Here is a 24,990-nt window from a genome sequence, read left to right as displayed (position 1 = left end):
AGACTTGAAAATGTTGCCAACTAAACCTACCAAAGACAACCCAAGGATACTACTATTGCTAAGGAAAAGAGGGGGTCCCCATTTGCATTGGGGCAATGGTATGAAAACCACATGACACACCCCAAAGTAGACTACAAGGTACTGCAATTTGTGGAAAAAATTGACAAACCCTCCAATCTCTTTTTTTTGCAAAAATAAAAATAAAAAAACTTGATACCAATAATGCTAGTCATGATTTTTTTTGGGAAAAATAAGAAAACCTAGAAATGATTTTTGAGGAGAAAAATCCATTAAAACCAAACATAATTTGAGGAGAAAAATCGGTCAAGGCCGGACATTGAAGCATCAATCATGACTTTTTGTGGAGAAACTCGAAAAGTCTTCTAGAGAAATATCTCACAATTTTTAGGAGAGAATCAAGAAAAACCTAGGAATAGTTTTTAAGGATAAGAATATAAAATCCCATTTAACAAACAAGAGAAACCACCCACGAGAGGGACACCTAATGGTTCCCGCGAAAGAACAAAGCAACATAGAAGCAAATGAAGACACCAAGGAAAGGACCAGGGATCCTTCCTTAGCCGGAAGAAGCCCATCACTAAAGGATAAGGAACAAGGTGACCAAGGGTCCCAGAACGTCTCTAAATACTGTCGAATGAGGAGTGCCACTGTCTGGTGAGTCTAGAACAAGGTCTCACTGATCTGATGTGGCTAGGATGAGGAGTGCAAACTGTTGCTTCATAACCCTAGCGGGGCACATGGGCGCATAAAACTTGGTGATAAGCTGATCCAAAGCCTGGTGCTGAGGAAAAAGGAGCTGCAAAGTATGGTCTTGAATTTGAGTGGCCTCCCAAGGATAGAGTGCCGGGCAATGTCGATCAATGTAACTGAAAAAAGCCGATAAGGACTTGCAATCTTGGAAAAGATAGTAAAACTTCCCTCTGATCTCATAGTAGATGGGACAACAAAAAATGAAGTGAGTCCTTGTTTCCGTGTCCGCCATGGTACATAAATGACAAATATTGTCCTCTATGTTGATGTGATGGTTAGTTTGGTATCTAAGCCGATGGGATCCAACCAAGAGAGATACAAAGGGCATGGCATCAATGGCAGGTCAAATATGCAAGATACTCAATAATCCCATCACGAATATCTAAGAAGTGCTCGGCATAAAAGGCTATCCGTGGACGTAGCCCTCTTGGAGGGTTGATCCAAGTTGTTCTAATGTACTATTTGTAAATATCGAGTCTCACATGCCCGTTCAACTCTTGACGAGAGGAGAGAAGGTGTGAGGGGCATCCAAAGAAAATTGATTGGGAGGAAGACTATCAATCTCAATCCTGATTGAACTCAGTTTAGTAGTGGCCTGAGCGTATCGACAATGGGACCTAGTGGCCAGATCATAACCAACAACAATGTGATTGAAGAGCAGTAAGCTAGGTAAGAATATTTGTGTCGGCCACCAGTCGAATCCGCAAAGCCTCTTAGACAATGAAGAAACCAAATCAGATTAAAGATTACCTCAAGTCTGAAAGGCTGAGCCCCAAACTCCACCAAAATAACAATGTGGGGAGTGGAACGGTGAAATCTTATGATATGCCTGAGGAAAAGTGTCTGAACCCATTCAACCAAGTGCTAGTCGGAATCCAGGAGGGAGGGGCCCCAAACCTCTGAACCATAATAAATTGTGGGTGTGACCAAAGAGTCCAAGACGAACAATTTGGAGGAAGTGTCCTGAAAATGGTGTCTGAAGCCATCAATTTTGTTTTAAAAAAATGGGGCACAAAATTAAAACCTAAGATTGTGTAAATTTGGATGCAACCCACCATGCTTTGTTTTTGGAAAAAAACTAGAAAACCCTCTATGCCCTTGGACCTAGAATACAAAACTTCATTTTTTGAGGAGAAACAATAAAACTTATGAAAGAAAATCAGATCAACCTTCAAAAAACCACAAATCTGCAAAGTTTTCAACTCCATTTGCAACTTTGCAACAAAAAGTTGAGACCCAACCACGATAAAACCTTCTTGAATTTTTATGGGAAAATATATGAAATTCTTCCATGATTTCTTGTAGGAAAAAATATTGTAGAAGAAAATGGTTTTTAGGAGAAAATCATGTTAAAACTCTCTAGATGACATGTTACAAAATAGCCACATCTTGCCCTAGGTTTTCGGGACGAGGGGATAGGGGGATGGGGAAACGGGTTTTCTGGGACAATCTTCTTAAGTGTCCCAGATGCTTTAATATATGGAAACTAATGTTTTATTCTTGTTTTATAAATCCCACTATTCACATCAATGCAATCTTCTATTAGACGATTGGTGTTTTATTTGTCTACATTGATTAGCTATCTAATATGTATTCCTATTTCTTGTTCTTAGCATAATTTTTGGGTTTGAATTAGGGGTCCTGCAACTAATGAGACTTAATCTTTAACTTTGTCCTTTCTTAATTATTCCCCCTTTCATTATTTTCTTACACAAGTTTGTAAGGGATATGGAACTATTGTATTTCGTCACCTCCATTTTATATGAACTGCCAGGATTAATCGTTATGCAATCACACTCATCCTTCTACGAGCCACTTTTTGATATATTTGTATAATTGTTGATTTGATTCCCTCAGTCCTATAAATAAGCTCTTCATTCTACATACTTCATTTCTAATATTGATTACATTGCATTCACTTCCAGATATTTTAAATATGCTCACTCACATTCCATTCATTTAAACTAGGCAACTATAAATAGAGAGAGATAGACATTCACTAGCATTCAAAAGTGGTGTTTCGATTGCAAACAACTCAACTATTTTTTCTGTATTCATTCCTGCTACTGTTGGGTTTGCTTAACATAAGCAATTAACAAAAATAGTTATAAAATTATTGCCTTAGTTATTACATCGTACACACATATCAAATTATATCGTCTTAGTATAAACTTATGATTACCAACTTTGACTTTGCATATTATTATCACTGAAGGAGTATATGTTTCGTCGTGACCATATCTACTTTACATTTTGATATTTTTCCCATTTTAGCGCCAAGATCACATCACCCATAGCTTCCTCTAGGTCGTCATTTTATTCGTCAAGACTTCTATAATTTTAGTAGGAGTCGTCTGAGCCCCACACCCAATCTTCTCTTCCACGAGGGGAAAGAGTGGGTCATCCTCAATCTCCAAATAATTCAGAGCAAGAGATTTGAAAGCTTGAAAAGTACTTTAAGAGAGCATAATGTAGATATGATTGTAAAGTCTTTCAATATGAGTGTGGAGATTGCCACGTATTGGGTAACTTGAATGATTCTGAAATGTCTACGTTCTCCCTTGTTTGTGTTTGGCCTACGTTCAGGCCAACCCATTTGTTCCAAAGCGCTTGGTCTACTTGTTCATGCCGCTCTTAATTGAGTTTCTTCCTTCCTACGTTGGCTTGTTGCTTTCTTTGTTAATTGGTATTAGACATAATTCCACACGCCATGTACATTGGAGGGTTATCCGCACACTTCGATAGACACCACTATCCAACATTTGCTAATGCTTGACACCATCAAAGAAGACTAAACCAAGGATAGACAAAAACACCGCATGAGGCTCGAAAAACACTTGGCAATAGTTATATCCTATGATGATTTCTATCCACTTCATCTCACTCTTTATTTAACCTTTAGCTTAAAATAAAATAACATCCGAAGGTAAAGGAAGACAAACACCATATAATTGTTACCAACAGGCACAATAAACTCTACGGGGCGTAATACACGTTACAACTTCATTATCAATGGTGACCTATTTCTCTTTACGTAGGTCATTTATTTTATCGGGCTTTCTCTTAGATGATTCAATGATTTCTATTTTAGGATATCATTGCCATATATACAGCGTTAACATGCTTTATTTTGACACCTATATATGTTGTCCAACATAGAGGAAGTAGTCGATGTTGACAGAATTTGTTGAATACATTCATCACAACCTTTATGATGGTCTCATAGCAATAAAATTGATCTCAAAAAGATTTGTTTAATAGTTTTTTTTTTCATTTGCAGCAACTTGGCTTTGATGCCGTGTTGAGTAACATGGATTGTTTTGTGCAAATGTACTAACATGGCCATTGTAATAGATGTGTTCCAAATTCCAATTGCAGATTTGAATCTCATATAAATATGAGAGGAGACATGTCTCTAAGGTTCAATCATCATTTAATCAATATATTAACAATAACAATTTGTATAATATATATAATAATAATACATACATACATACATACATACATACATACATATATATATATATATATATATATATAACATGAATAAGTATATGTATAGGAAATGATGATTTATCAATAACAACAATGTATCTCAGATCGAATTAATTCGATTGAAGCTACAACTTTAAGAATTGATGATGGAGGTCAGTTTTACTCCTAGAATTGATGATGGAGGTCAGTTTTACTACTGACTTTTCCCATTTTTGATTACTCTGATATCTATCCCCTATAGGAATCATACTTGTGTCTTCGACATGAAAAGACGATGTCCTAACCACTAGATGAAAGGGATCGACACAATAATTGCCTTACAATAGTAGGGGAGGGTAGGCCCCTTCTATATATGGTGTAAAGCACTAACTAACAACACCATACACTCCTCAACAAAACAATGGAGTTGAGCGTTGAAACCATAAGATCACTAAAATGGCCTAGTCTATGCTTGTACACAAGTAGGTTCCAAAGAAGTTTTGTGCTAAAGCTATCTACATTGCCATCTATCTTCTCAACAACTCTTGTATAGTGGTTGTCAAGAAGTAGACTCTAGAAGAAGTCTAGTAGGCCATAAGTGATGCAGGAGCATCTGAGGTCTTTTCTATTTACCCCTGGTAGTATGATACAGGGGCATCCTTGGTTTCTTAACTTTCCTACTCTTTTCAGTCAGTGGTTGCCGAGTAATAGTTTTTACCAAGTCGCAGTAGCTACCGAGTGGTTGTGGTGGCCGAGTGGAAGAATTGACCGAGTTCATGTATCTACCGAGTCACATTATTCTAGTATCGACCAAGTTGCTGTTGGTGCCAAGTTCCAGTCTCAACCGAGTTTAGTATGAACCGAGTCTCTTTGTTGATAGAGTTCGTTGTATGCCGAGTAAGGTGATGATTCTTCTGATGGTCGGTCATGTCTTGGTCCTAGTTGGAGCTGACCTTTGCATTTAAGTTCATGATAGGTATTTAATATTTGTTGTGAGCCGACTTGTGGCTTGGTTATACATTTAATGTAAGGATTTATTTAGTTGGTAATTTGTAACCGACCGACTTGTGGCCGTGCAAGTATTTAAGGGTGTCTTGGGTAGATTCTTAGGCATAATTTTTGGGAGTCATGAAGAAGTTAGTTAGTTGAGGAGTCTTAGCGTGGAGTAGCTTGGAGATAGAAGTTCGCATTTGAGTCTGGAGATCTGTTCTTCTTTGAAAGATGTATTCTTCTTTGTAATGGCCGTAACCCGGAAGGTCATACAACCGGGCATGTTGGATGTAAACTTCTTGATTCGAATATATGGAATTTTGTCTCTCTGGATCAAAATCTCCTTCCTCTTGTTCATTCTCCACTGTGTTTGTTTGTTGGGATTCGGATTACCTCCAGTAGGGGTACCTTTGGATTCTTGTTGCATCAGAGCTCAGTGTTTGTGAGTGTCCAAACAAATCGTTGAAGTGTGAGGCAATTTGTACCAGGACCTTGGATTGGGCGAAATTTTATCTGAGAAGATTTTGCTTCGGAAGTCCTAGCTAGTTGGTGAATTTGGTGTAGGGTGGCAGATTTGCGGATTTGGCCTACACTTGTAGAGGACTTGTCAATCGATCATTGTTTGTATGTGTAAAGATGTTTTGTGGAAGGAGAGATGCTGATCCAGGGTTCTTTGACATGTTGAGGAAAATTGTAGTTGGAGTAGAAGCTATTGAGTTAGCACAAGATTGTGGAAGCCATCTTGATAATGTTGAGAGCAATGAGAATGATTCTTTTTGGGATGAATTACATGAAAGGATTGATGATCTGGAAGACTCTAATTTAAGGTGGCATCTAAGGATTACAAAGAAAGTTTGTGGGTCAGTTAAAGAGATTATGAAGAGAAGAAGACAGATCGTGGAAATGCATGATGATTTTGTTGAAGAGGTATCTTTTGGTTTTCATGAGCAGATGGATAGATCTGACATGGAAATTGCAGGGCATCTTGTTGTGCGTAATGAGATTGCTGAAGAGGAGAGTTTCACTTATGTTGGTAATGAATTGGAAGTTTCTATTATTTAGGATGATGTTAATGTTGATATCGATGTGATTGAGGATTTATATGTTGATCTGGAGTTGTATGTTCCTTCTTTTATGGATGTTATTGATCTGAATGTTGCTCGTCATAAGAAGATGGATTTACTTGTTGGTGATGTGGTTAAGGGTTTCAGAGATGTTATTGAGGTGGATTTACATGATGTTGTTGTTGCTGATATGGATCTGAGTTCATATGTTGTTGCTGGTTGGGTTTGTGATTTGGATATTGTTGCTGATTTGGTTTTCATATATAAGGATGTTATTATGGCTGTTTGTGATGATAAGTTGTAGAGATTACTTGTGTCCATTGTGGTTTTCAGTTAATCCCTATGAGTGAGTATATTGATTGGTTGGATGAGATTCTTATTTTTGGGTGGATGAAGCACAAATGCTTAATTTTCAGATTTGATCTTTTATCTTTGATGAAGTGGAAACCTTTGGTGAAGATGAAGATTAGAGCATAGTTTTCTTTTGGAATCAAAATGTGGGACACATTTTCTATTTTCTTGGGGAGTCTGATGCAGGAGCATTTGAGGTCTTTTCTATTTACCCAGGTAGTATGATGCAGGGGCATCCTTGGTTTCTCAACTTTCTTGCTCTTTTTAGTTAGTGATTGCCGAGTAACAATACTTACCGAGTTGTAGTAGCTATTGAGTGGCTGTGGTGGCCGAGTGGAAGACTTGATTGAGTTCATGTATCTACCGATTCACATTATTCCAATGGCGACTGAGTTGCTGTTGGTGCTGAGTTCTAGTCTTGACCAAGTTCAAGTTCTGATTGAGTTCAATATGAATCAAGTCTCTTTGGTGATCGAGTTCTTTGTATGCCGAGTAAGCTGATGATTCTTCTGATGGTCGGTCGTGTCTTGGTCCTTAATTGACTGAGTTGTCTGTGTTCGGTTCTAGTTGGAGCCGACCTTTGCATTTAAGTTTGCGATAGGTATTTAATAATTGTTATAAGCCGACTTGTGGCTTGGTTATGTATTTAATGTAAGGGTTTATTTAGTTGGTAATTTGTAATAGGCTGACTTGTGGCCGTGCAAGTATTTAAGGGGGTCTTGGGTAGAGTCTTGGGCATCATTTTTGGGAGTCATGAAGAAGTCATTTAGTTGAGGAGTCTTAGCATGGAGTAGCTTGGAGATAGAAGTTTGCATTTGAGTTTGTAAATCTGTTCTTCTTTGAAAGATGTATTCTTCTTTGTAATGACCGTAACTCGGAAGGCCGTACAACCAAGCATGTTGGATGTAAACTTCTTGATTCGAATATATGGACTTTTGTCTCTCTAGATCTAAATCTCCTTCCTCTTGTTCATTCTCCACTGTGTGTTTGTTTGCTGGGATTCAGATTACCTCCATTTGGGATACCTTCGGATTCTCGTTGCATCAATAAGCCCAAAATCAATCATCTTAAAATTGTTAGCTCCATTGCATTTGTTTGGATCCCTGATGCTGCATTTGTTTGGATCCTTGATGCTAATCACACCAAGATAGATGCCAATAGCCAAAAACTCATGCTAATTGGCTTAAATGATAATCACAAAGCCTACCACCTGATTGACATAGTGATTAATCATCTCATCGTCAACCATGATGTGATCTTTAATGAGGAATAAGGGTCGTTTAATTCTCTCCTCCAGTTAAGAATTCTGAGGATTAGTCTCTCCAAGCTCGAGTTAAGGCTCCAATCATCACTGTTCTTGCTTCTCCACCAAGCTTGCCTAGATATTAAGCAGTACCATTTGATTTTGTCAGGATTCATCTAACCTTTTGTTTGATGTTGATTTCCTTGCACCTCTTGCTTCAGATGTTAGCACTTCTACTTTTCAACCTAAGTGGTGGGCTAAGATGATTGACAATCTTCATGATGAGCTCGTTGAGGGTAGAACTGCTCAGAAAAAGAGCAAATCTATTGACTCAATAAATTTTGCTCTCATGGCCAACCTTCATAGTGTGTATAAACCCTAAACATACACAAAGGCAAAATAAGTACTCGAGTGGGAAGAAGCTATGTAGACTGAGCATCATAGCTTGTTGAAAAATAACACTTGGGTTCTATAAGATCTTCCTTTACGAAAGAAATCCATTGGTTGCAAATGGGTCTACAAAGTCAAATACAAAGTTGATGGTACTTTAGATGAGTACAAGGCTTGTCTTGTTGCCAAAGGCTTCTCTTAGCTAAAAGGAATTGATTATGAAGAGAACTTTGCTCACTCTGCAAAGATGAGCACCATTAGATTAGTCATTGCCATGATAACTCAGTGTGGCTAGAAGGTCCATCAAATGGACATCACTAGTGCATTCTTAAATGGTAAGTTGCTAGAAGAAGTGTACAGGACACAACCTCTTGGATTCAAGGTTGTTGATAGAGAACATTGTGTACTCAAACTGGTGAAAGCACTCTATGGCCTCAAATAGGCTTCTTGAGCATAGGAAATATAAATTGGTATGTACCTCATAGATCAGGGTTTCTAGAGGAGTCCTTTGACTCAATTTTTATGTCAAGACTATTGGCTATGATTTCATCATTGTAGTTAGACATGTTGGTGATTTGATTATTACTGGCAGTTCCTAATTGTTGATTCAAGAAATCAAATGTAATCTTTGTCAGTCTTTTGACATGATTGAATATGGACTAATTCATTATTGCCTAAGTGTTGAGGTTTGGTAGCAAGCACAAGGCATCTTCATCTCCCGGTCGAAGTAGCATGGGCTTTGTTGGATAAATTCAGAATGTAGTATTGTAAACTTGCATCTACATCTGTGGTGTTTGGTCCCAAGTTATCAACCAGACCTAGTTCTCCTAATCAAGAATGGATCTGCATTCACGTTGATTCAAGAAATCAAACGTAATCTCTATTAGTCTTTTGACATGATTGAATATGGACTAATTCATTATTGCCTAAGTGTTGAGGTTTGGTAGCAGGCACAAGGCATCTTCATCTCCCGATCGAAGTAGCATGGGCTTTGTTGGATAAATTCAGAATGCAGTATTGTAAACTTGCATCAACATTTGTGGAGTTTGGTCCCAAGTTATCAACCAAACCTAGTTCTCCTAATCGAGAATGGATCTGCATTCAGTCAACTAGTAGCCAATTTGATATATCTCATCACCACTAGACTTGATCTCAACTTTGTAGTGAGTTACATATCTCGCTTCATGACAATTGCCACATCAGATCATTGGGTTGCAAAAAAGCGCATCCTACTTTATTTCAAGGGAACACTTGATTTTGTTCATCCTCTATATATGTACCAAAGATGCTCGACTTATCGGTTACACAGACGTGGATTGGTGAGGCTCAGTTGATGTCAAAAAGTCTACTTTTCGAGACTTTAGTTTGGGCACAATTGCTATAACTTGGACCAATAAGACACAGTAGGTCATATCTCTTTCCTTGAAAGAAGCCGAATATAGGGAAGTGGTCAAAGCAGGTTGTGAGGCTTCGTAGGGTGCTTTCGGACATCCATATGCCTCTCGCAGGACCTTCACACCTCATTTGCTACAATCAAGGGGTCCTCAAACTTGCCAAAAATCTTGTCTTCCATGAGCGCACTAAGCATATTGACATTCATTGTCATTTAATCTGTCAACTAGTTGAAGATGGATCCATGGGTTAGCAGTTTTTTCCTACAACTAACCAGACTGTTGATATTCTCACCTAGTTCCTACTTCTAGAGAAGTTTGTCACATTCAAGGGGTAGCTTGGTGTCGTTGATAAGTTGACTATTAAGAGGGGTGTTAAAATAATATCTCCTAAATCCTATTTCTATTTTAATGGTCACTTCTAGATATTGTAAATATCATGTACAATAGATTCTTTCTATTATTATTTTTTCAAAAAGAAACCTTGTTCTTGTAAACTCTATAAGAACATCTCATTCTTTGCTAATAAACATCTGTTATTTTACCAAGTACCTTTTGTAATATAAATTTATTTATTTGTGATGATTACATATTGCATATACACACCTCTCAGATGGTGATGCAAAAGATAAAAACCTCTTGAGTTTGTTTTCCATGGTGAACCATGGGAAATAACTAAAATAAATGAAACAAATGCTTGCATTGAGAGTTCTAATGTTACAATCAAAGATGATTTGCTACAGATTTCAAAACTTGAAGATGTATGTGTATGTGTAAATTTACTCATGCATTACTTAGAGCATCAAATACATTTGATGATGGTTCTTTATGTTTTGGTGGATGATCATGTGTGTAATGTGTATAAATGCAATGGGCACACTAAATAATAATATGAAGCTTGTGGAGAAATCTATGTAATGAATGAATTAGATGAATAGGGATGGGTGATTGGAAACGCTTTGATTGACTTCGTCATGAAAATATTCATAAATTTATATAAGTTTTCCACTTTATATTGATGGAATTTTCTATAACTTGGCTCATTTGTTTAACCTATAGCCATTTCATTTGATAAAAGTATTTTATAAGCACATACTATAAATTTCAATTTTGGCAGGGTCGTACACCATGGTCTAAGCAATAAAATGGAATCATAATGCTTGATCCTCTATTTCCTATGGTGGTCCAAACCTACTATAGTGTTTTATGAACTTGCAAAAGCAATGTGATATAGCTTCAAAATTTTAAATCTGATAATTAAAGAAAAAAAGTGATTAAAATATTAATAAGGTGATTTTGGTATCTCTAGCTAGACTAGAAAACTTGAATAGGAATAGAGGAATATTTAGAATGGGATTAAATAAATTTTTGCTAGGGCTATACATACCCAGCTAGCAATGGAAAAATTTGCAGAAATTGGTATTATGTTTACTTATGCATAATTAATCATCATTGAAGACCATTATTTTTCTATGGATTTAGTTTTTTTATTTCTTTATGTGGTGCTAATCCTTAAAAAGCTTAGAAGGGTAAATGAATGCAGATACATACAAGGTTTAATCAAATGACACTTAGTGTATCTATAGGGTACACTTAAACTTTCTTGGTACGAATTACTATTCATCATGAAATAATTTTGGTTGCTAAAGTTTAAGAATGTTTTCCAAGAGTAACTGTTTTTTGTGGTTTGTTACCACAACACAAGTTTCCATAAGGAACTTGGAATGCCCTTTATTCTTTGATTTCCGTATTACTAATCCCCCTCAATAGTTTTAATGCTTAATATATTCGGTTTCAAAATTATTGTCATTCAAAGTTATCCTATTATGTTTTTTAACCTAGTGTGTCTAGTTTAGATTCAAACACCGTCTATTTTATTAGAAATTTGTACAATAATCCAAGTGTTATACATCAAATCTGCATTAATCATCTCTTACAATACTTTGTCAATGCCACCTTGAATCCAATTTTATCATTTATTTAGGTTATATTTTATATCAAGTATAAATTTTACAATAATTGCATTAATTTAAACCACTTTCATGCTTGTGAAGATTTTTGATTGATTATGCATTGCTTTTAACTTTTTGATAGATGAATGTGGCAGAGGGCACCACTTCCATTACATGGCTTATATTAAGGTTTCTGTTATATCTCAATACATTGTGCACTTTACTAAAACATGATTGGAAATGATTTCCATTGTTACGAATAGAGGTCCTAAAAGGAAAACACAATGTCACTTTAGAGATTCCTCTCATGGAAAATCTCTTGCGTTAGTCACTAGTTGTCCTGTGTTTGTCTACTGTCGCTCATTCCTACTAAGGTTCTTCTTACTGAAGATTCCTCTTCAACTTCAGTCACCAGTTGTTCTCACTATGTCTGTCTACTGTTGTCACCCTATTGAAGAGATTTCTTTCACACATGTTCCAAACATTGACACTTGACATCAATCCTATAACACAAAACAATGAACTCAAAACGATGAATTTGTTTGGTATATGCTGAGCTTTTCTTTTCTTGTTTTGCTTTTACTTTATCATGTCTCTTTGAGCAACTCGATGATGTCACTTTTGACTAGAGAAGTGAGGACTAGGGGCATGATCTTTTCTTTGCTTTCTGTTTGATGATTTAGTTTCAATGATCTGAAGCATCCATATAAAAGTGGTGTCCACTATAAGAGCCTCTATCTCGTATTGGAAGGCTGTGTGTACCTCGACTCATTTTATATGGACTCTTCATTGAGGTTGGTTCGTTTCCTTGCTTGTTGGAGTGAATTCTTTATGCTACAGTAAATATTGATACTCGTCCTGCTAAGTGAACGTATGGGTCACTGTAAGTATACCTAGCACATTTCTATCTTAGGTTATGAACACACGGGTTGTTGCGGCCAGAATACTTACTGATTACTTAGCATGAGAAGGATCTCTCGTGTGTCTGGTGTGTTTGCATGCAAGAAACATTTTGGTCATCCTAGCGTTTATGCTTTGATGCTTATGTTCACTTGCTATATTAAAAGGGACAAATGTTCTGGTCATTCTGGTTTCTTGTGCCTCAAATGCTTACATTTAATCTCGACAAAACTAGAACATATGTCCTATTCATATTTCCATGATTGCAATGTCAATGGGAATTGTATGACATGTGGGATTTTGCTAAATGCTTAGTGATGATAATTTTCGAAGCTTGGTAACCAGACTTAGGGTTGCATCTAGCATAAGGCTGCATTGCATAAGCACATGGTTCGATCACTGATTTACTTGCATCCTTCGTGATGAGGGATTGTTGGCTTCTTCAAAGTATCATGTTTCTTCATGCCTGCACAAGCGTTTGGTTCTTTGGTTCATCCTATCGATCTTCATGGGATACCTGTCACTATCAACAAAATGGAACATTGCATGAGATGTTAGTTCATCCACATTTTGCATTTCATACATACTATCATGGTTCATCTCATCTACACTACATTCATACATCATATCAAATTTGCATTCATAATCATAGCATAAACATCTCATTTACAACTAACTACAAAGAAAGAGAGAAAGTGACACGTGCAAACACATGGCCATCACCTATGCAAACACATCTCCACATCCACTGCAAGCCTTATGCCTTCCTTGATAAATTCAGGCCCTGCCCCTACCCAGGCTTTCTAGCAGTCTTCTTTGAAAGTCATACCAAAGGTGAGAAAAGGCCCCAGGGAATTGTTGTAGCACTCTTAAATCCGCTGCCAGGATTCTTTATGAGCCTTAAAACCCACACATTTGATTGCAATTTGTAGAGAACTGTATAATGGTAATTGTATGTTCACTAATGAAATCAGAGTTCATATATAGACAATTCCTTTATGGTGATTCTAAAGGAAATAAACATAAATAGAAGACGAATATATAATCTGCCTAAATAAACTAAGATGACCATGAAAGAAACATTACATTATTTTAATACCCTCCCTTAATGGTAATTGTTCTAACTACCTTACAGAATACATAATCTGCAGGTTTTTTGGTCTTGAATGCACTGAAGGCTGCCCGCTTCTCATAAAAACTCATTCTACAAAATGAGATTGCTGTTGAGACCCTTCCTGATTCTACAAAACTTCTAGATATGAGCAAGATAATAACAAACCTTTCAATCTGATGTTGGGAAAACAATTTTTTTTCCTCCTTGCAGCCAAAGACACCGAGTTCAGCTTCTCAAACTGAAATTTTAGTAGAGAATACCAAAGCCTTCAATGCTTGAGATAAACAGTGATCACTTTGTTCAAAAATTTGGTAAAAAATTTTGTAGATGAGTACTACAACCCAAAATAGACTCCAAGAAACCACCTTTTTTGTGGCCAAAACCTTGATTGATTTTTTTTTTATTGAAAAAATTAAAAAATTCTGAGACTAGCCACTAATCATGATTTTTTAGGACTTGCTTGGGACTACTAGCTTTGACTTTAACTCCAAATAGATCGCATGGTGTCTGTTATATCCTTTAGGTTTAATTTAGTTTCTTAAATGCTCATCAAACTTAATTATTGTGTTTGCTTGTTATAAACCCATTATTTGGTCTGATGTGTTTGGGTATGGGTTCTCTTTGTGCCCTGCAGTAGGCAAGGCTTGTATCACACATGTTCGTTAGGAATGTACTTAAGTTATCTAACCATTTTTGTTCTTGAGGTATCCCATTTAGCCCACCTGTGAACCCTTGCATGAACTCCTGTCAAGGCTAGGAAGATTTATGAAATATTCGTCTATTTGGCTTGGAGGAGGTCTTTTTAAATGAAAGTTCTACTAGGACAGTAAAAGAGTTGATTGAGCATGGGAGATAGATTGAAATATTTGGATCAGCTTGACTCGTTTACTTGTGTTCTGAGTGCACTTGTTTCCTCAGGTTAGAAACTATAGTAAAGAAATAGCTTAATTGCAACGATGTTGGCTTGGGTGGTCATTCTAAAGAATGACCTCGGTTGGTTGGTCTGGTTTGAACAGCTGCCTTTAAGGAATTGTCCTGTGGAAGTCTCCTTGTGCTAGGGCGTTTCAGTGGGAGGGAGGTATAGAGGGAAGCATACACCCTAGCTCTATAGTGGGGCATGTTATGCATGAAATCTTGAGCCATGGCAACAACATAAATGATTACAGATTGCTGTTGCTCTCCATCAATTATCTCTATCAAGGGCTTCCGGCGGGTTTGTTAGCTCACCTACAGGTGTATATTATATGGGCTTGGGGTTCATTGGCTGCATCCCGAAGGGTGGGGTGGGGGAGAAAAGGAAGGATTGAGGTTTTATCTATATGATAGATCCTGATTAAGCTTTAAATTTTTTTATAGATGTTTAGGAGGTTTTGAATCATTGTTAATATTTCTTTGGAAAAGGTGACAAACTTATGGTTTGTTTGTGAGGATTCTCCTGACTATTAATAAATTCCAGCTTCAATTTTTTTGACCAGACAAATTGGTCTCATCTGAGTGCAGAGGAGCTTAAAAATAATGAGACACAGGCAATAACCATATTTGTAATGTGACTTTGTATATGCCACTTTGGATGCTCCCAAATAGCGTGACCACACTCTCATTCTCATTGGTCATGCATCTTAGGAAGGTTCTGTAAGAGACATTCTTTTTGCCTTATCATGATCAATTAGCCAGGCCCTCTCCGCTGGCTGTTTTCTTGTTGTTATCAGTATTAGGAATTGCTCATTAGGGGTATGGCCTTCCATTACACGATTCAGATTCAGCACGACAGTGACCTTTATTTGTTGCCTTAGTCAGTCCCCCTCTTTTCTTTTGGCCATACTCTTATATTTGCTCTGCTCTTTTCAGTTAAGATGTAGCTGCCCTTGGTTTGTACCCTTTGGAACTCTTCTCTGTCCCTGATGTGTTCTTTATAAGATTTAGTTGAGCATTCCATTAATCTCTAGGTTATTAGAATCCAGGCTAATGCTTAGCCTTTAACTAAATGATAAACCTTGATGTATACATTCTTTGTAGTACGAACTGTTATTGATATTTACATCTGGTAAATAATAAATTATTATATGTTCACAAAATTAACAGTAAAATAAGTAGCTATTTATCCTTTGCCTTCCCTTTAACACCAAAATGTGTAATATTTTTATGCATCAGCTTTGTGCTTCATTCCTTTAGTGAATTGATTATATTCATTTATAAGATATCTTCATTTTTGCTTTCATTAATATATTTAGAATGGTAAGCCTATTTATAAGATAATATTTTTGCAAATATGCTCACTGAAGCTTGGTTTTTGCTATTGCTTATTTATTTTAATAATCAATGCTTATTACAGATTAGAAAGGACAGTGAAGCTGAGTGCTTGTCTCTTGAAGTCAGCGAGCTGCACAAATCAAAGAGGGAATTATTGGAAGTTCTGGAACAAAAAAATACAGAGCTTAATGAGAAGAATCACTCAATTAAAATATATCTGGACAAGATTGTACGTATTAATCTTTCGTATTTGGAATATTTGGTTCCATGTTTACCTGGAATTTGAATATTGCTCCCAGAAGTACTTTCCTCATGTGTTATTCTATAATGTTTATTAAGTGTTAAAGAAATTTGTGCTTCCAGATTTATAAAATTTATATTTATGATTTCTCTGCAGCTATACATGCATGGATTAAATGTGTTGTTTTCAAAATAAAAAATCTATGAAGGCTAAGATTAAGTATTTGTAATTCTGGATTATCATATATGATGCTAAGAGATAAGATCCTTAGTAGTTGGGCAGATGATTCTTTGCATGATAGCAATTCTGTGAAAAATAACTCAGTTGAAAATGAGTGACTTTATCAACAAACCTTTTATTATTTTTATCTTTACAACTAGTGCCACTACTATTCTCAAAAGCAATAACTCAGAGAGTCATATTTGATGTCATAATTAGCAAGGAATAAGTTGGTTGATGCGATCAACATCTAGTTTTATTATTTCCCTCTATACAAGGGCATTTTATATCTGCCTATTGTTATGTCTCTCTTTTCTCTTAATATATTAACATTTGTCTTATTGTAGCTTCCTATGGTTCATGCCATACACTGATAAACATAAAATCTGTTATAACTAAATGTCTGGTTGATGATAATAAAGAATAGTTATATTGTTCAAGGGAAGACAAATTGAGGTTTTATATTATTTATTGTGTTCATTCTTATACCCTCATACATTTTTCCTGGGAAGACTTCAGATACACCCTTTGTTTTAAATAAATAGACTGGCAATAGACGAATTGGTTAACAATTTTTCATGTTCTCTGAGGTGATCAGGACCTTCAATTCCTTCTTTTCTTGTGAAATTAATCCAAAATCATGGCTTGTCCTTCATATGGATTGTTCTGATACTGAGCCATGGTTTGCCAGTGCCCAAATTGCTTAGTCAAACTGTCTTTGAAAAGGAAAATTAAGGAGATTTGTTTTTGTAGTCAATTATGACACTTTAAAAGCTTCATAAAATCTGAGTAAAATGGATCTTGAATTAGTTGAGATTGCAATGAATAGGGAGGAAGTCCTGGATCATATATTCATTTAAATTAGTCTGGAATATGTACTTTGTAAACTTCTATGGTCAAACTTTTGATAACTTAATTTCTATTTATTCAAATTACTGATAGCTTAATTTCTGCTTTGGGCAGCTTGCCCTAACCAATGATCGTGGAACTTTGGAAGCGAAATCACGTGAAATTGAAGCTGAAATTTCTCGTTCCCATGCAATGCAGGCTCGGCTTCTGCAGGTATTGATTTTTTGTTTTTCCTTTATGTTATTATTATAATAATCATGATATAATAATATCATTGGATTAGCCTTAACGCATTTATGAACAGGAGAAGGAGTTGATTCAAAGACACAACACCTGGTTGAACGAAGAGTTAACAACTAAAGTTAACACAGTCCTACAGCAACACCAAAGTAGTGCTGAATTGGAAGCAGAACTTTCTGCTAAACTATCAGAGGTAGCCTTATAATCTTATTTATTCCAAAACTATCTAATGCTTGTTTGTTTGTCTGAGGCATGTCTAAATATTTTCAGGCTGAGAAAAAAGGGAATGATTCCCTTGGAGAGCTACAGAGGAGTAAAGAAAAAGTTAAGGAGCTGGAGGAAAAACTTTCTTCTACAAGAGAGGTATGACATAAACTACTGGTGACTTGTATAGATTGATTATTTTCAATAGTTATGCAAGGTGTAACTGTTCTGGTTTGGGGATTGTGGTCTATAAAGGAGCTAAGATTCACTAAAGAAGATGCTGCTTCCAAAGAAGAAAATTTTTCAGCAGAAGTTGCAACTGTAAGTTTTCAAATTGCAGGCACTTAGAAGTTGTTTCTGTTGCCTTCCACATTGGTTTCAGTGTTTGTCATTTATTTATACATAGGATGGATTTTGATTGGAACGGTTAATTTTCAACCAATGTAAACAGCGCTAGAGTACAAAGTTTGGCCAAATATTAACGCAATACTTCATTATTACATTTTACTGAAAAAGCAGGGATAGTTCTAGTAAAAAGAAGTAAACACATTCTTTGTATAAAACCATAAGATTAAAATAGAAAAGACATAGGCACCGGTGATTGTAGTGGCTATGACTGATAGATACAATAGGTTAGAGTGGGCATGAAAAGAAGGTATTGGAAATATCTTTCCCAACAAATAATATTTGATTTCCTTTTCTACCAGCTTTATCAGGAACAAAATTATCATGGGATTTACTGAAGATTGATAATAAAACTGAAAGTATCATTTTTTCCCAACTTACATAGCATATTGTTTCTGGCTATGTGCACCTAAACGGTTAGCTTACATGGCAGAAAAATGTTATTCAGCCACCAATGTATAACAGCAACAATTTGTTTTCTTTCTCAAAAATTTATACGCGGGTCACCTATTTTTTTTTGTTTCGATTGTTAGTCTTTTGAACTCTTGAGGTGCAAATTTTGGACAACATAGTTGTTGCAAAGAAAGGTAATTGATAATTTTTAAGTTTTTGATTACATATTCAATATTCTCTAAGTAATGAATTTTGTTGCCAGGTCTAAATCCACCTGAAGCTATTCACCTTGACTGCGTTTTTTGCCTGTTCTAGTGCAATGTCTTTGATGTTTATGAAGAGAAATGAATCATGTTCCATATTTAAATTGCACTTTTTGCAGGCTTCTAGGCTTGCAGATTTGTATAAGCAAAGTTCTGATGAGTGGAGAGAAAAGGCAAATGAACTTGAGGGTGTGATCAAAGCGTTAGAAGTAAGTACCTTGCTACAGAGCATAAATGTTTTCAGTTTTTAAGTTTTGTAAACTTCAGAGCTTACAGTCCTTGAATAATTAAACAATATTTGGATTCTCACATAGAATTTTTTCAGACCCATTTGAATCAGGTTGAAAGTGATTATAAAGAGAAACTTCAAAGAGAAGTTTCTACAAGAGAAGATTTAGTGAAGGTATTAATTTAGAAAGCTGATAATTTAAGGCTAAACTTTTGCTAAATGTTTTTGGTGACTAGTTTTAAGAATGTTACTAAATACAAGGCCATTCTTGGGTCATGAAAGGACTTTTGGAACATTTTTATTTTATTAGCTGAACTTTCTAAGGTTTTGATGGCAAAAATACAGCTAAATTGTTTCTTGTTTTCTTTTGGTGCTTCTTGTGATTATAGGAGGCAGCAGAATTGAAGGAGAAGTTAGAGAAAGCTCGAGCTGATATAGAAGCTTACAGCACTGCAAAGGAATCTGATAAACTTGCATTGGTCAATTTCTCAACAGACAGAAATATAGAACAACTGTATGTATATTGTGTTAAATTTTTAGCCCAGAAACAGAGATAACACAGCATAAGAAAAAGTAAATAAAATGCACAAAAGAGACAAGATTTATCCTGGGAAAACCCTTTCACTTGAAGGAAAAACCCAGCCACACCAGCAAAATATCTCTTTTATTGATAATGAAAATGTTCGAGTACAAGGCTTTTGCTTGATTGATTTACAATTTTGTAAAATTGCTATCATGATTTAATTGTGTGATTTTTGAGTCAAACTCATTGACCCCTGTGAGCATCACCTAGATCCAATGAGTGCTAAGTGTTCCTTTTATTCTCATGAGAGATGGATTCATGTTGAATCACTACTCATGAAACATGGGTCAATGATTGTGACTCAAAAATCACACAATTAAATCCTGATAGCAATATCACAATTTGACTTGCTGTGGAAATCATCTCCTACTTATTAATTTACAATATACCAAGCAATCACATAAATAGATGGCATAAGACTCTCCATCTTTTACATGAAGGTCTCTTTGAATCCCAAAAACAAGACCCTTCATATTTTCAAATATTCAATATTTTATATTTCCATATACATGCCTCTTCGAATGACTTATGACTCATGATATTAACTTAAATACTCTCACAAATGTTTCGTTTAGTTGAAGGTGACCATAATGATCATAACACACTTATTTCTATTTTATAAGATCAGCGATAAAGATCTCTATCACAGCTACAATCTTCTAACACTCCCTCTTAGCAAGAGAGAGAGATCTCTAGTGTGGCTGGCACACATAGCTGCAACTAAAGATATCAATGAAATTAACATAAAATATGCTATCTCAGCATAAAATAATTTACCTTAGTTACTTCATAAGGACATAAAATGGAGTCACATTCATGACTTCCAGAGAAGAATTCACTTCCACCATGCCTACTCGCAAAAGGTGGAACGATGGCTTTCACCACAAAATGCTCCCAGGGAAGAATGCATTTCCACCATGCCTCCTCGCAAGGGTGGTCCATCATACCTACTCGCAGAGGGTGGAACGAGGGCTTTCACCTTAAACTTCTCCCAGAGAAGAATGCATTTATCATTGAGATTTTATTTTAACAGAGACTCCCTCTCAGCAAGGACAACTTTACACACGATAAAAAGGAAGTTGATGCCAGGTGTTTTACTATCACACAAGCTTCGCAAATGGTTGGATATCTCCCTTTGTCACGTAACCTTCCTTTGAAGCTGAATAGTCTCTAAACATGATGTTCCTCTTTTAATGAACATAATGCGCCACCAAATGTGCCATCAATTTAGTATGAAGTCTGCAAACAAGGTTGCAAAATCTCTCACTATCCTATTGTATCAATAAAGGAAAATGAGAACTGGGATTATTGATACTAATCTTTATGTCTATTATTTCAATAAATTACTACACACGCATAGTGTAGCTCTGCATGCACACAACGATGAAGATGCACAAAATATACACAAATAATGATAATCAATAGCCTCTTTTCTTGAGAATCATAAGCTCCCTTTGAATCTAATATGCAAATATGTATCGTTAATTCAGTTCAGTAAGCAACTACCTCATCTTATTGATTCCTGTTGCATCCATGTAGATTCAGTAGAGATGATGATTGCAGAGATGATAACAAATCATAGTAGTCATAAAAAAAAAGGGAATATATGTTAGAACAGAGTTATCAGAGTTTTAGGAATGCAAACAAAGAATCATAAAATCAAAGACAAGAAATATAATGCTAAAAGCATAAACTATTCCTAATAACTTATGATCAACAAGGATATTATCACAAAATACTTATCTTTGTGCTGGTGTCAGACAACAAGTGTCTCCACAGCAAGATGTGTGTTGATGTTTGATAACTTCAGTCGGATAAACCTGTTGTATATGTGTTCTTTAAAGATATAAGGTTATTGTTATATGAGAAAAATTAGTATAATATATGTGTGTGTGTGTTTAAATTTGTTATTATATTAATTATCTGATTAATGAATAGACATGTTCTATGAAGGGACATGTCCATTCATGGCCTATTCTCTCTCTATATATCTAAGATGATGTTACATTTGCAACACACATACCAAATATAATGGCAGTGCTATTACATCTGCAATTGATCCTAGAAAAACATGGAATCAGAGCCAGAATATTGCAATAAAATTTGTATTCTTGTTTGAAGAAAATTCATTAGTATTATTATAAGTTACAGCAGAAACAAATCGATCCTATTTTAATATGATATAGCATGTAAGGCATACTAATTTGGTGTTGAATACTGTTGTTAAGTCAATAATTGAACCATAAGAACTAATTGACATTTACGTGTGAGCAGAATAAAATAAAGGAAAATATATATCCTAAAAGAGACAACGGAGTTTATGAATAAAAGCACATGGGAGTTTATATGCAAGTCACATCGGAGTAAACCAATGAACATCAGTTTTTACAAGAATAAAAGGAAAGCAATTATCAGTCTGTGAGTAAGTCAAGGAGATCAATTCTATTTGTCACGTAAAAGAGCTAGAAATGAATCGGAAAGAATAAGAGGACAAGGGCTTTGGAGAACTAGCAAGAAAACCAATGGAAAATGAGATTGCAGATGGAGACCAGTCAAATATAACCCTTGTCTTGGTCACAGGGAAACATGTCGATGTCAGACCATTATCGCTGAGTTGAGCAAACTTTAATTTAGTGACTGGGCTAAAAAACCCTGATTGCTATGGCAAGATAGACAAAGAAGATTCATATTACAAAAGGGCGACTCCCATAACAAACTGTCTAGCATCACCCTTGTCTGCAAATAACCACCGCAGTTGTGCATAAGTCCATAAGACCGAAGAGGAGACGTAGACCATATTGATCCATATTGTGAAAGTTTAAAATAATTGTTCTCAAATAATAGTACTCCTTCCCTTATGTAAGTGGGAGCAAAAAAGACTAAGAAGGTAAACAACTTATATGGGAAATAACCCATCGCATAACAAGTGGATTAATACCCAAGAAGAGAGAAGTCGTCATCATTGAGCAAGGTAAGTAGATAGGATATTATGCGAGTGCAAATCTATTATTAGAGTAATTACGTTTTAAGAATATTCGATTTGGGTAATGTTTATTATATATTTAGAAGGTAATCTTTAAAAGGATGACATGGAGGTAAGTATTTTTTTTCTCTTTTGTTAAATTCTTATGTGAAGACTGATTACTGAATAGGAATGGGTTACTCATAAATGAATAAGAATTTCATAATCATAGTAATTTATTTGAAAATGAAATAATATGTTAAAATATAGATTTAAGTATATATATATATATATATATTTGAATATATGCATATATATTCAAAATATATCTTATCTATATTTTATTGGAATGGTTTTATTATGCAAGACTAATTATTATTAAGTATTATATACTTTTTATACTATAAGAGCTATGTGCCTTGATCTTTTCCTCGAAGAATGATACTGTAGGAATATGGAGATTGAGATTCAAAGGGAGCCTGACATTTCATTAGAGACAACCTTGAAAGAGAGGGAGCATATAGAGGATATGATTCAGTCAACCTTCGAGGATCTCGGTCATATTGATTCAGAGGGAGTAGACCATGTTGAGATGGACTCTCTAGTGATCATTAAATTGTAGCAGTTAAGAGGACTGTGATTTATGAATATATCTTGTGACTATGTGATTTTAATGGGCCTACCCCCTGTATACATCATGAGGAAGTGATGACTTCCAAATGATGTCACTTGTATTTGCAGAAGTTATTGTAAGGTGACTATCTTACAAAAACTCGTATTATGAGACCAAACAAAATGAGTATATGGCTATGCTCCACGGGGACGCGTTTCCTGCCTCTGTACCCTAGTACCCGTACCGGGTACGAAACGGGGACGCGGGTACGGATTTTGGCCGTACCCTGCGACGTCTCTTTTTTGAAGAATTCAGAAACGTCCCCGAAACGGCCAATTTTTTTGGGCAGGAAACTTGGGGACGGCCAGCAGTATCGGGGACAGTTTTGCCGTCCCCTATCCGTCCCCGAAACTGCTGGCCGTCCCCTTTTTTCCAGTCAATCTGGTAAAGGCGAACCATCCCCAAAAAACATTTTTTCCTAATTTTTGTTGTTCGTGTGGCCCCTAGTCATCTTAAAGACATAATAACAATATGCAACCCATATTTGGTCCATTAAAACACTAACTCTTCTACTCATTTTTCGATTTAACATACTTGCTAAGAGGAAGGAAAAAAACATAAGAGCAGTAGCAGCAATGAGCAAAGATTGTGTTTAGTGAGGCAAGACTGCGTTCGGTATTTACTATTTACCAACTATTTTAGTTGGACTTCTTTTTATTTCATTCTGATTTCAGCATGATACTTGAAGCCTTTAGGCATTTTAATTTTTGCTATATATGTATGTGATATTGTTATAATGGAAGCACTTAGTATTTGCCATTTGATAATATTCCATGTATTTATCTTCTAAAATGTCTATGGTGAATGGTTTATCAATGTTATGATATACATATTTGAATTTTGTCTCTATATTAAAAAAAATCCCCTATGTTTTTAATCGCCGTCCCCTGATGTCCCGTCCCCTAAATTTTGGCTTCGACCTGTACCCGTACCGGAAACACGTCCCCGTCCCCTAAAACGTCCCCGTCCCGGAAACTCCGTGGAACATAGGTATATGGTGAATGTCTTGCACTCAACATTCTGGAAGGCCAATATGTATTTGGTGAATATCATTGATATTCTGGGAGGCCAATAGTCTTGATACCAGATGTCATATCAAACCTTATTTTGAGTATTTGGTGAATATCATTGATATTCTGGGAGGGCAATACTCTTGATATTAGACGTGATATCAAACCTTATTTTGAGTACTTGGTGAATATCATTAATATTCTGGGAGACCAATACTCATGATATCAGATGTGATATCAAAACCTTTTGAGTACTTGGTGAATATCATCTGTTGATATTCTAGAAGACCAATACTCATAATATCAAATGCGATATCAAATGGTGGATATCTTCTAAGATATCATATGAGATATCCCTGAATTTGTTATTTGTAATATTACATTGAAGTAATATTTATTCTTATGTGTTTATCCTTCTAAGCTAAGAGGGAGTGTTGATGTTTGATAACTTCAGTCGGATAAACCTATTATATATGTGTTCTTTATATTTAAGATATAAGGTTATTGTTATATGAGAAAAAATAGTATTATATATATATATATATATATATATATATATATGTGATTAAATTTTTTATTATATAAATAATTTGATTAATGAATAGACATGTCCTATGAAGGGACATGTCTATTCATGGCCTATTCTTTATATATATATCTAAGAGGATGTTACATTTGAAACACACATACCAAATATAATGGCAGTGCTATTACATCAGCAACCGATCCTAGAAAAACAACAATGCCAACAAAATGCATTTGCGACAATATGCCAACACAGAGTCCCGCATATCTTAGACATGGCTGACAACGAGTGGCTGAGGAGCCC

At 35.7% G+C, this 24,990-nt stretch overlaps 1 protein-coding gene across 1 annotated transcript in view; it reads left to right on the top strand.

Annotated features, from left to right (window-relative positions):
• The window catches only part of NUA (nuclear pore anchor), a 158,605-nt gene that overhangs the window by 8,735 nt on the left and 124,880 nt on the right, over positions 1-24,990 (top strand). The window contains exons 2-9 of the mRNA XM_089796895.1: positions 15,973-16,119; positions 17,314-17,412; positions 17,504-17,632; positions 17,710-17,802; positions 17,899-17,964; positions 18,824-18,913; positions 19,030-19,107; positions 19,323-19,447. Coding sequence (XP_089653021.1) covers positions 15,973-16,119; positions 17,314-17,412; positions 17,504-17,632; positions 17,710-17,802; positions 17,899-17,964; positions 18,824-18,913; positions 19,030-19,107; positions 19,323-19,447 — 827 coding nt within the window. The remainder of the gene's footprint in view (positions 1-15,972; positions 16,120-17,313; positions 17,413-17,503; positions 17,633-17,709; positions 17,803-17,898; positions 17,965-18,823; positions 18,914-19,029; positions 19,108-19,322; positions 19,448-24,990) is intronic.

Source organism: Cupressus sempervirens, chromosome 8 (assembly GCF_028749045.1).
Source record: "Cupressus sempervirens isolate cs-2001-9-10 chromosome 8, ASM2874904v1, whole genome shotgun sequence".
NCBI lineage: Eukaryota > Viridiplantae > Streptophyta > Pinopsida > Cupressales > Cupressaceae > Cupressus > Cupressus sempervirens.
Note: the sequence above shows the minus strand (reverse complement) of the source record. Positions and strands in the feature narration are given on the sequence as shown.